Source organism: Nannobrachium achirus, assembly GCF_963921795.1.
Source record: "Nannobrachium achirus genome assembly, chromosome: 22".
Taxonomy (NCBI): domain Eukaryota; kingdom Metazoa; phylum Chordata; class Actinopteri; order Myctophiformes; family Myctophidae; genus Nannobrachium; species Nannobrachium achirus.
In genome coordinates this window covers 38,178,627-38,192,125 of record NC_137829.1, presented here as the reverse complement: position 1 = coordinate 38,192,125, position 13,499 = coordinate 38,178,627, and the positions used below count along the sequence as shown (strand labels likewise).

Here is a 13,499-nt window from a genome sequence, read left to right as displayed (position 1 = left end):
ACTGATGCAATGTGTGTATGAGGCCTTTGAACTGCCACTCACAGCATGCAACTATTGTGTGTGTGTGTGTGTGTGTGTGTGTGTGTGTGTGTGTGTGTGTGTGTGTGTGTATGTATGTGTGTGTGTGTGTGTGTGTGTGTGTGTGTGTGTGTGTGTGTGTGTGTGTTTGTGTTTGTGTGTGTGTGTGTGTGTGTGTGTGTGTGTGTGTGTGTGTGTGTGTGTGTGTGTGTGTGTGTGTGTGCGCGTGCGCACACGTGCGTTTGTGAGTGTGTATTGCCATACTTTGTTGTAATACAAATTTTGGAATTAATTTAATAATTGCCTAAAACAGGGGCACCAGGTTGAAAGTGCTTTGAATATATACATTTCCTGTCTGTATGACGCAAAGTTGTGTAATGCTAATATTGGTATAATATTGTATACTTCCTATGTACATTTTCCAATATAGGTTGTGCGCATGTGTGCAGGTACGTGTGTGTATTTTACTCTACCTCTGGTGGTTGCAGGACTTGTGCGTTGAGACTCTCGTGGCTCTGCAGTCGAGAGTGGTTCTGATACAGCGGGTAGCGATACTCGTCCTCGTCCATGTCAAAGTCATCCGGGCCTGGCAGGTAGCTGCTGTGGCGGAAACTCCCGCTGCCACACGAGGAGTGACTGAGTCGGGAGAGCGAGCGAGTCCTCATGTATGGTCTGTCTGTGTACAGCATTATGTCGTCTGCGTAGAGACAGAATCAGAGATAGTTTACTGTTACATCAGTGGTTCTCAACCTGTGTGTCCCCACAAGATTTTTGGGGGGTCCCCAGATGATAGTGAAGTGCCACAATTTATGGATATCTAAGACCTTTTTAATATGTCACAAAAATGTGATGTGAGCGGTGCTATTTATGAATTAATTTAATTAAGCGCCTGTGAAGTTTGGCCAATGCGCCTGCGTCATTGTTTTGTAGTATTCCTTGAGAAGGATAGATAAGACAAAGCATCGCAGATGAATTGGCAGACCTTCAGAACGATTCCAGTTACGTGGTAGGAATGTTTGTTTGTCATTTGGAATCAGGTCGGCAAGTTTCAAATTAGCGTCAGTGAAAGAACTAGATCACGTTATTATTATCTTTCAAAAATGTTATTCATTCTATAAATATTGGGTACCATGCCCTGACATTAACTTAACTAGTGCGTGCATGTGTGTGATGATAGCAGTGGTGTAAAAAGTACTCGAATGTTTTACATAAGTAAGGGTAGTAAAAGTAAGTAAAAGTATCAATACTGCAATATAGAAATACTAAATAAGTCCAGAATGCAAAATGTACTTGAGTAAAAGTATGAAAGTATTGGCATCAAACCATACTTAAAGTACCAAAAGTAAAAAGAAAAGTACAAAATGTTTGAAAATAGCCTATAAAATAGAGCTAAAGTGGTTAATGCCGTAATTGCTGGACTATAAGCTGCACCTGACTGTAAGCCGCAGGTGTCCCTCCTGCTTCCTGCTAGAGCGCCCCTGTAGTCGGAGGCCTTAGGTATTTTCCGTTCTAAAAGCGCCACATTTTGCACAGATGTAGCCCAGGGCATGCTCTAATGATTTAGCTAGGGCGCCCGAGTCGGCGACCTTCGGGGTTGCCACAGTGGCCAAATCAAGTTGGGCTCCCATCGACTTTCTATACAGGAGGAAAATACCCAGAATTTTTTTTTCTTTTCTGGGTATTTAAGTAGGATGTGAGGGGTCTAACTAGGGGTTTGTCATGATGCTGAATCAATTGCAAGCATTTGTTTTGCACAAAAAAACATTCCTTGGGCTACAAATGGCACCAGAAAACGCCCACAAAACTGTGAAAAGTGATGACTCATCACTTTTCATCACTAAACCATCGTTTTCTGGGACCATTTATAGCCCAAGGAATGTTTTTTTGTGCAAAACAAATGCTTGCAATGGATTCAGCATCATGACAAACCCCTAGTTAGACCCCTCACATCCTACTTAAATACCCAGGGTATTTTCCTTCTGGATAGAAAGTCGATGGGAGCCCAACTTGATTTGGCCGCTGTGGCGACCCCGAAAGTCGCCGACTCGGGCGCCCTAGCTAAATCATTAGAGCATGCCCTGGGCTACATCTGTGCAAAATTTGGCGCTTTTAGACTGATTAGCACGAAATTACCATTCTATCTCCCTAAGGCCCCGGACTACTGGCCCCCATTATCTGTATAAATCTATTTATAAATCCTTGTTAAAGACCATTGTAAAACGAACTAACTGGCCGTTATAGCTGTAAAAACCTTTATATAAGCCGTTGTATAAGCCGCAGGGTTCAAAACATGGGGAAAAAAACGCGGCTTAAAGTCTGGCAATTACGGTACATTTTATAATATTATAATTTATATCTGCAAAGTATCTAGTAACTAGAGTTTTCAAATAATTGTAGTGGGGTAAAGGTACAATATTTGGATCCGAGATGTATTGGAGAAGAAGTAAAAGTATTGGAAATACTCAAGTAAAGCCTCAAAATTGTACTTAAGTACAGTACTTGAGTAAATGTACTTAGTTACTCTACATCACTGGTGTCTGACGATAGTTCTCGTGGCCACATGTTTTACCAGTGCGTGGAGCCGTGCCAAGGCTCATTCTGTGGTTGTAGTGGCGTTGGATACTGGGGTTGTACTCTGACTCTCCATGTTGGCCCTCCAGGAGGTGGCTGAACATGGTCGTCATCTCTGCCTCTGTCATCAGCGACTCGCTCACATCTCCCTCCACCGTGTCATGGTAGCCAGGAACCTATGGAGGAGAGAAGGATCCATCAGCACCACTAGCAGACCAGAACAACAATTGGAAACTGTAGCTTGTAGATCTTGCTGTTTTTGTATGAATCAGCATTTAGTCCTTGAGATATGTGAACTGCGGACACACACACAAAGACAGTCAGACAGACAATGATTTTGCACATATAGTATTTATAGATTTACAGTATTTCCCGCCTAAAATGTTATCAGAACTGTTTCTGGAAATCGAAATTCACAACATAATTTAGTGTAATAATTTCAATGTAAATCAGAATCAGAATTAGAATCAGAAAGACACCTTAAAAAATACTTTATAAAATACTTTAGTTGGCGTGGCCAACTAAACTAATACCAGCCGGCTGTGTTCTTCTTCGTGTGCTGTATTTCGGGAGGCTCCGACCACATTCTCCCATGTATCCCTGCGTTGCACGTGACTGTTGGCAGCCAATAGCATCTCTGATGCCTTTACAATTCTATGATGGCGACACCCATTCCAAGGGGTAGAAAGGGCCATTTGCGCTGCATAGAAACCAATGGCTTCGATTCGTCCATATTTTTCTACAGTCTATGGTAAAAAGCAGTCCCAGGTGTATATAGAGCATTTTGCTGGATCTATCTAGCTATCTATAAATTCCTTAGGGACTGGTGAGGAGATGGGTAAAGATCTAGTTAAATGAGCAGAGTAGGCTACCAACACGAGCAGAATTATTGGCGTATCTTCATGGTTTGGATACTCCATGGTGTTTTCTACCTGATAGGAACGTCTCCTCAACTCCACAGTTGAGTCGTCAGGGTCCAGATCGAAATCAAAAGGATGGACCGTGAGCAACCTTCTGGCCTTTTTCTTCTTCAGAGAGCAGAGAGACATGAAACACCGTCACCAAGAAAGAGAAGGAGAGAGGAGAGAAACACTGTGACCAAGAGAAGGTATCAAAAGAAACAGCATCACCAAGAGAGAGAAAGAGAGGAGTGGTACGAGAAGAGAGGGATGAGAGGCAATGAGAGAGAATGACCATTGTTCATTTTAACTGCACATTTTGATTTGGTTTTAGTCATCTGAAATGTTTTGGTTTTAGTAAGATTTTAGTCGGCTAAAGCTACAGTTGTTTTTGTCAACACAAATGTATTTTGGCAGCTTGATGGTGCCTGATTTTACACTGGTTTCATGTTGAAAATAGTGCAACCAAACTTAAATTAAAATTACTTTTAGAGTTAGTCTGGATCTCTTCTCAACTAGCAACCTCCTAACATCGGGGACAGGTCTCCATTTTGAAGCCCTTCCATTTCAAAGCCCCCATTTTGAAGCCCCCCCCCCCCCCCCATTTCGAAACCCCGCCACTCCGACGGTTCATTTTAGTCTAGTTTTTATTTGACGAAATTGTCAAGATATTTAGTCTTAGTTTTAGTCATCCTAGCTTAGTTTTTATTTCCTTTTTGTCAATGAAAAAAGGTAGTAGACGGAAAAACGTCATCATAGTTTTAGTAAACGATATTAGGCAAGGAGGTACGGAGAAGGACAGAAACAGAAGGGAAGAAAGGGGAGGTGAAGACACAGAAGAGAAGAGAGAAGAGAAATAATACAAAATGAAAGTAGAAGACACCAACAGCCCTAACCACTTGAACCCCAGAATCCATATTCTGTGGGAAAACCTTTGCCGGAAATAGCAGATCTACAAACTCAAAACATACGTTGTGAACTTGTAGATCAGCTATTTGCAGAAGAGAGAGCGAAAACAGAATACAACAGTACTAGCACAGTAATCTCTCAAGACAGATTCAGCTACATTTCTTCTTTCTCTCTTTTATTTTTCATTTTTCTTTTTGATCAAATGTGTTCCCAGATTGCAAGCATAGGCCTACAGCCCTGAGGGACTCCGGTCAACCAAGTAGTAAAGAAACCACAGCAGTTCCAGATGATTTCATGGAATAAAGCAGAATAATAAAACATGCATTCTGTGCAGTCAAGCTCATTTAAGGTCACTGAATACTGAACATCTTCATGCCCTCATGAAGGGGGGGGGGGGGGGGGGGGGGGGGAGTGGACCAAAACTACCGGTATGGCACCACCTCTTTAAGGACTTTTAAGACATTTTTAATACAAAAAAAAAAAGAAAAGAAAAGAAAGAAAAGATAAAAGACTGGCCATTATACCGGCCACTATACTATAAAAACTGTTCAAACATTTACATTGGCCAAATTGTCAAATAATATTAGAAAGAGGCAATTGTTTTTTAAATAGACGATCTACAAGCTCACAATGTCTTGCCTTGCGAGGCTTTGTAAGCTTGTAGATCAGCTATTTTCACAATAATTATCTGCGGAACCACGTCACACAAATTGTACAATTCCAAATGCTTTTCAGGGTGGGGGTTCCCCAGTTAAACAATATGATTATTTTGGGTGGGCACGGCCTGAAAAGATTGAAAACTACTGCTATAGTGTGAGCGAGGCGAGGACGAACTGTCAATGGGGCAACAAACAGCAATGTGCAAGGTCAACACTCAAATATCTTCATTAAAATATGAATTCAATTATATTGGAGACCTGTAACTGTAGTGTACTATGAGGTCACCGAGTCTGGTTCCCCAGATGTTACAGATGGTACTGTTGATTTTCTATTTTCAGAGTTAATTGCATTCACCTGGTGTCTAGAGCTGGAACACCAGGCTAAAGATTGGAGATTACAGAAGATGACACATTATCACCAAAGGGAAAATGTTGGTTGTTTTGGCCTAGTGTTGTCAGCATAAATGTGCATTGTCCACATGCTGTAACTGTACATGGTTTCCTTTGCACGCCCTAGTTTTCCAAAAGACTGAATGTGTAGCTCACAACTGTCATGGCAAATTTCATCAACCTCAAATTTTATTTATTTATTAAGCGCGTTGTAGTCGAGATACTTTCAATTTCATGTCAAAAAGACCAGAATCACTGAATGTAGGTAATCCATGATAGAATAACTATACGTGTTACGAGTTTGTTGTGTCTGATGGATCTTCCGTTGATATAGGCCCTAAACATATTAAAATTCGTTTCTGCTCTCCTGTTTCCCCCAACAACCATGACCAGAAAGTAGGACATTATGCATAATCTGGCTTTCCACAACGCTCCTACAGTTCCTGTTCCTCTCCCCCATGCCCTTTTGTGGCCCTGACACACACACACACGCACGCATGCACGCACGCACAAATGCACGCGCACATTAAAAAAAATTGCTTTCTCAGCTTTTTCTCAGCTTGTTAAAGCTAGAGAGACATTTTCATAATGCTGACTGCTACACTACTGTATTATAAACACTAGAGGGCACTGTGTCTAAGTGGAACTATATAACAGTGGATGAAGGTAGCCCAACTTGTGGCTTCCCAGTAATCCTTTGTGTCTTAACCCTGATGAAGGCAGCATGGACGGCTTTAACATAGGCCTTTTCTAAATAAATTAGTGTCGGAACGATGAGTGTGCAGCAACACTTTTTTCCCCTCTTTTTCTTTTTTACTGGAATTCTTTCCTGTAAACTTCCAATAGATCCAGTTTTGAACGGTTTTCAAAGTCACAATTAAGCAGACACAAAGGGAAAGGCTTTGGAACCCAGCAGAACTCAGAAATCCACAGCAATATATTATCCTGCTCCAACAGACATTGACTGAATATAAACACACTGTACAACATTGCAGTCTGTGGTGTAAACAATATAGTAGTCCCAGCTTTTATGACGAATTCCAGTGGACTGTTCTTAGCTCGTGACCATAACCAGAGTCTCATTCAGCTCCTTCTGCAGACTCTTTCATGTGTTGTGATGTATGACAACCTGGTATTTACCCAGGATGCACCGGGGCGGAGTGAGTGTTCCGCCAAGCCTAACCTTAACCCTGACCAGCTGTGTGTGGAGTCATTCCAACTGTTGACGAAAGTCGGCCTGAGCCTGACACCAGAACAGAGATTGATCTTTGACCCAGGCAGGGGCGTCAATTGGGTATGGCAGGGGTATGCAGCTGCCATACCCTGGGTCCAGGGGGGAAAATAAAAGTTACTTTTAAATATAAATCCATGAATGTATCTTTGCGCTGGTTATTATGTTGTTAAATTACAGTACAATAACTACAAATGCAAAATTTAACAAAATGGTCACTTTAACAAGGTATTATAATTATATTCTCCACACTTGTATTCTCCCCAGCTTGACAGAATGGTATATTCCCAAGTTCCGCAGGTCAGCTGCACAGGTGCAATGCATTATTGTTAATTGTGACACGTTTACTAACATGCGAAGTTTAGCTGCACTTGAAAAACCATTCCAGGCTGCCATATCCAGGCCAAGAAACCGTAGAAACCTATGTAAAAAACTGACAAAAGCCGTTTTACAGACATTGTGAAAATAGCCGATCTACATGGTCACAACGCCTCGCAGCGCGAGGCGTTGTGAGCATGTAGATCGGCTATTTTCACAATAGAACCGTGTTATACAAAATGTAATGCCTATTTTCCATGAGGACTCCCATCTTTGCCATACCCTAGCTTTTGCTGAACTGACGCCACTGCTTTGACCTGTGAAAAATGCAGCACAATCCTGGATGTAAATGTACATGACTGTTATCGGTCAACTCAGATTTAAACACTCAAGATAGTGTGTAGTTTGTAGCTAAGTATGTTTGCATTGTTCTCTCTTGCACGCACAGTATAGTACACATCACAGTGAAATAAATGAGAATAACAATCTAAATATAATTGTAAGTGCTGACCACAGGGGAGCCTGCACATTTTTAAAGTAAAATAATATAAAGTTTTTTACCAGCAGGGAAGATGAGACAATTCAACAAAAAGCCACCCATTACAGTTAAGATTTTCTCTTGATATATGACTTCTTAATTGATATAAGTGATTTCACTGCTGTTGACACATCCAGGTAATGTTTACAAAGTTTCCATGTGTGCAGGGGCGTCACACCAAATTCTGGGCCCTGGGTACAAGGATTCACTGCGGGCCCCCCATGAATGTTAACTATTGAAAAATAGCAGATGTACAAGCTCACAGGGCGGCACCGAGTGCCGCGCTGCGAGCTTGTAGATCTGCTATTTTTGAAAAATCGTGAAAATGTGTGCAAGAAACCTATGTCAAGGACCCCCAAAATGATATGTATTTGGCCACGGACCCCGATCTCAAAATATTTAGTTCCAGGGACCCCCAGAAGCAAAATTTGAGTTAGAAATGTTCGCTTAAAAAATACATATATTCAAAGACTTTCATACATTATCACAACTTTTCAAAAATAGCAGATCTACAAGCTCGCAGCGCGGCACCGAGTGCCGCGCTGCGAGCTTGTAGATCTGCTATTTTTCAATAGATAAAGTTATTAGGGCCCCTCCACCTTGGGCCCCAGTAACTCAGTCCCACTTTCCTACCCCTTGTGACGCCCCTGCATGTGTGTATCAGCCTGAATCATACATGAAGAGGTCCAGGGCTGCTACAGTTCTCCTGTCTGGCCGGCCGTAAATCTGCTTCTAGTTCTGTGGATGAGCGTGCATGGAATGTCCAAACACACGCTTCTTAGATGTAAAGACTTTATGCACAAAATATCAACCAAAATTCTCCATAAACGTTTTCTCAGTAGGAAAATCGTAAATTTGTCAAATATGTCATGACGGTCTGCATGAATTTAAATCAGTCTGACCAGAAGTATGCAAACATGGCCCCACTGGTCAACAAAATGAATGACAGAGTGATATCAAAAGCAGATGCACCCTCCCTTCCCCCAGACAATCCAACTGCAGGTTCTGTACGTAATTCACTTTGTCCACTCAATGTTGAAAGCCAACAGCAAAGAATGCTCATGTGAAACGCACCGCGTGCACTACAGTACATGCTTGGCTTAGAGATCATTGTGGGCACCATGACAACCAATCACACTCACTCTCTGAGGTTCACTGGACAATGTTCAGGACGAGGACCCTGTCAGCAGCTTTCAGCTCCTCCTTGACATCAGTGCATTGCAACACAGCGAATGCCTGGTCATCATAATCGCTGTATGTTGCATTCTGTTAAATCTTGATAGCAGACAGACTGCCTGCTCTGCCTCCGTTTACGTGGCCCAGGAGATGGAAACTTCTAACTGAATAAGCTATTTTAAATTAAACATTTTCAGGAAATGAAAAAGAAAATATTTATATATATATTTACTGAATGTCAAGTCTCCAGGTTTTCTTCAGAATATGTATGACACAGATTTACTACAACACTATGGCACATTATAGGAGTCCAACTAGTACCGGTGGTTCTCAAATGTTTTATTTGCAAGGACCCCCTCAACTCTGACAGTGTACAAATGTCTTTGAACATTCTCTTTTTTTTTTCTTTGAACATTTTCAGAGTAACAGACCTGTTATGGACATTCAGGGCTGGCTCTTTATGTGTTTCTGGTCATTTTATTGTCTGCTCATTTTGTGTGTCTGTGGCAAAAATTAAACGTTCACAAAAATGTCCAACACAAGCCAACATGGCGATGACCCCTGATTATCCGCACAGTGGAGGTCTTCACGGGTCCACCCAAAAATACCAGACAACACCCGAGAGACGCAAGGTCAGTTTTATTATAATGGTCAATTCGGTCCGGGTCGGTTTAGATTCTATTACCTTGGGTCCCGGGCAGTGGTGTAAAGTAACTACGTACATGTAGTCTACTAAAGTACAAAGTTGAGGTATTTTTACTTTACTGGAGTATTTCCAATTTTCAGTACTTTAACTCAACTACATCTCAGAGACAAATATTGTACTTTTTACTAACCTACAATTATTTGAAACCGTAGACCTTTACTAGTTACTTTGCAGATCTTGATTATTAGTGTGACGCATTCGGAGCTTGTAGAAGTTTTCAAATGTTTTTATCTATTTATTTTATTTTTTACATTTAAAACTTGTGAAATGGGACCTTCTGCGTAATAAGTAGGCTACTTAGTTTCTACTGTTGGTATTTTAAGTACATTTTGATACAAGTAGTCTACCTTTGAACTTTTGAATTCCCGGCATTTAACAGAGTATTTCTACATTGCAGTATTGATACTTCTACTTGAGTAAAGAAATGTAGCACTTTTTCCACCACTGGTCCCGGGTCTGTTTATCATTATGTGTGTAAAATCCGAGTGGATCCGAGAAGACCTGTACTCAGCGTTAATCGGGGGTGAAAAGCGTGAAGTGCTGTGTAACTTGCATGATGATTAGGCTGACCTATGATTACTGCAGCAAAATAAGGGGGGGGGGGGGGGGGGGGGGGGGTGTTGGGTTATACATCCACGCCAGGCTGCCAGGCCTGTTGAATGTTATTATTTAGAGATTCCATGGAGCAGTCAATCATTGGCATTGATTGATTGATTGAAGGCTTTATTAGAAGTTTGCATAGGAAAATGTACAGATTCATGACGGTACAGTTCACTGGTACAAGGTCTACTAAAAGGAGATCCATGAAAAGACTAAGCTTATTTCAACAGGAAACCATTTAAGTATCTCATATAACATTGAATGACAGACAAATAGAACACAGTACTATGCAGTAGATATAAAGAAAAGGAAAAAAAAAAGAAAACAGTAAGTCTAAACAAACAGTAAGTATATACAAGGAAGGGGCAGGGGAGGGGAGGGTTGAGCTAGGTTTTTACCAGTTGCGAACGGCTGCTGCCTGTAAGTGGTTTTTCAGGGCAATTTTAAAGGATGCTAGTGATCCACACTCCTTTATGGCCTTCGGTAAGGCATTCCACATTTTTGTGGTATAGCAGAAGAACGAGTTTGACCCTTTCTTTGAGTTGACTCTGGGTTGAACGTGATCTGTGGCACTGCCTCTGGTGTTGTAATTATGGACATCCTTAACGTTTATAAAGTATTTTGACAGGTATTTGGGTATCATGGTGGTGTAGTGTATCTTGTACACCAGGCCCATTGCAAGTTGCTGTACTCTGTCATCTACTCTGAGCCACCCCACTTTTAACTGGTGAGTAGCGGTGAGGTGAGTCTGATAGGGAAGGTTAAGCAGGACCCTAATTAGTTTATTTTGGGCTGTTTGGAGTTTAGTTTTTAGGGCTTGTGGGGCGTCACAATACCATACGTGGACTCCGTAGTCAAAGAGGGGCTGGATTATTGCACCAGCTATGGTCTTCAGTGTGTTGAAGTTGACCATTGGGGCGATCCTCTGTAGGAAACGAGTTCGTTGGTTGATTTTTTTTATTACTTTAGAAGTCATCTTTTCGCTGGAAAGATTAGCTTCAAGGATACATCCTAAGTAAGAGATTTAGTTTTTTCGTGTTATGACCTTGTCACCCACTTTGATTGTGAAGTCATCTACCTTTTTGAGGTTATGATTTGATCCAAAGAGGATGGACTCGGTTTTTCCCAGGTGAATTGACAATTTGTTGTCGTTAAGCCATGTGCAGATCTTACTCAGTTCAGAGTTAAATGTCTTTTCAACCTGCAAGTGGTCCTTGCCCGAGACTAGGAGAGCCGAGTCATCCGCGAACAGGAACAGGTTGCAGTCGCAAGCAGATGCCATGTCGTTCACATATATTAGGAACAACAGAGGTCCCAGTATGCTACCTTGAGGAACACCACAGCTTACTGGGAGGGGGGGGGGGGGGGCAGGGTACCGTTAATCTCCACCACCTGTTCCCTCCCCACCAGGTAAGATTGCATCCAGCTCACTGCTGCGCTGTCAAGACCGATGGCTTTTAGTTTCTCAATCAGAATAGCATGATCCACGGTGTCAAATGCCTTCTGGAGGTCCATCATGACCATGCCGCTATATTTGCCCTGGTCCGCTTCGCGTTTGATTTGGTCAGTCAAATAGAGAAGGCATGTGTCAGTGGAATGGGATTCTCTGAATACAGATTGGAACTCGTAAATCAGATTATTCTCATCGAGATATCTTGCAATCTGTTCGTAGACTATTTTCTCCATGACTTTGGATATGGAGCTAAGAATGGAAACGGGGCGGTAGTTTCCAGGGTCTAGTTTGCTACCTTTTTTGTGCAGGGGGGTTACTTTTGCTAGTTTGAAGTCCTGGGGGACATGACCCTGTTCGATGGAAAGGTTAATTATGTGGGTAATGATTGGAGCAATGGTGGCGGCTGAATCTCTGAGAAATCTAGCTGGGATTTTATCAAGGCCAGTGGCCTTGTGTTGAGGTAGGGCGCTCAATTTTTTAAACACCTCATCAGTTGTCACTGTGGAAAGTTTAAAGCTGTCTTTTCTGACGCCCAGTTTTTTGTAGAATTTTTTAACAAATTTTACACCATACCGCCCAGATGGGGCGACCAGTCTTTCGACCAGTGAACGGGCTGTGGTGGTAAAGGTTTTGTTAAGATGGGTAGCCACTTCACCTTTGTCAGAAATGAGAGCGGCGTCCGTTTTGATGTTTATGTTGTGGCATATGGTTTTTGATTTTAAGCCTAATTGGTTGTTAAGCAACTTCCATAGGTCTCGTGGTTTGTTTTTGTATTCATCGATTTTGTCGTCGATGTAGTTTTTTTTGGCGGATCTAACTAGGGCGGTTGTCTGGTTTCTGAGTCTCTTGCATTGAGCAGTAAGATGCTCAACGTGGATTTTGAGGTCAGGGTTGAATTTTTTACTGAGCTTTTTGCAGCACTTTCGTTTTTCATCGTATTTTTTGTCTCTGAGTTTAGCTGATTCTGCAATATCTGAGTTATACCATGGCTCTTGGCGGGCTTTAACCCTGGTGGTATTCAAGGGGGCCACGTCGTCTAGAGCATTGGTCAATTTGGTTTTAAACCCACACCATGCTTCTTCGACATCTGTACACTGCAGCTCTGGGGAAAAGTCTACACCCGCTAGTTTGAAATTAAAAGCCTCACTGGAGTAGTTCTTCAGGCTTCTAGCTACGACAGTTCTGTGGCCACTAGCCTTGGGTTTGTGTATTTTTCGGGTAGAGTAGATCATATAATGATCACTAAGACCGCATACAATAGCCCCACTAGCGGTGACTTTGGACTTGTCAGTGGTTACGACGAGATCTATGAGGGTTTGGGAGTGCTCTGTCACCCTGGCATATTGGTAGAATACTGGTAAAATGATTATTACAAAAAAGGATTTGTAATAGCAATTGTATTTATTTGGCATGCCAGTTCCATATAATACTTGACTGCCGGGGTCGTTTCTGACTTTCTGTAATATCTCGTAGTCTTTTTATCTCTGAATTTCACAGTGCCAGTTCATGTCTGCATATGTTGGACCTGTGATATATCCAAAAACTACAGCTATTCTCCCCCCTGCCAGTAGGGGCCACTAGGCGCAATGCCCTATAACTATTCGAGAACCAAGCCTGCAGTGAATTCTGGGGTACCTTAGGCTCGGACGGTAAAGTAATCAAAAGCTTTTTGCGTTGATGAACAAAGTTAATGTCACAAATGTGACGAAACATTCTCAAACATCAGTGCAGTGGGCCTACCCCTTTGTAGTTTTGTCCATCTGTGGCATCCATGTTGTTGTAGTTTGTGTCCTCATATCCGTCCACTGAGGAAGAAAACAGACATGCTGCTGTTAATGGGATGCTTTAAAAATAATAACGATAATAATAATAACAATTAATGAACCATACTGATTTTGGTGACCCCATGGCCTTTCCTCTTGCACCCTTTTCAGGGAATATAACATGCTGGCAAACTTTTAATGTGTATATTTTGTACAAATAATATAGACTCACTAGTGTGTGCCAGTGTTTATTTTGTCGACTAAAACT

At 41.9% G+C, this 13,499-nt stretch overlaps 1 protein-coding gene across 1 annotated transcript in view; it reads right to left on the bottom strand.

Annotated features, from left to right (window-relative positions):
- The window catches only part of mlphb (melanophilin b), a gene marked incomplete at both ends in the record, with an annotated part of 57,211 nt that overhangs the window by 14,249 nt on the left and 29,463 nt on the right, over window positions 1-13,499 (bottom strand). Inside the window, 4 exons of the mRNA XM_080752888.1 lie at window positions 492-715; window positions 2,588-2,765; window positions 3,522-3,617; window positions 13,209-13,273. Of these exons, the coding sequence (XP_080609014.1) occupies window positions 492-715; window positions 2,588-2,765; window positions 3,522-3,617; window positions 13,209-13,273 (563 nt within the window). The remainder of the gene's footprint in view (window positions 1-491; window positions 716-2,587; window positions 2,766-3,521; window positions 3,618-13,208; window positions 13,274-13,499) is intronic.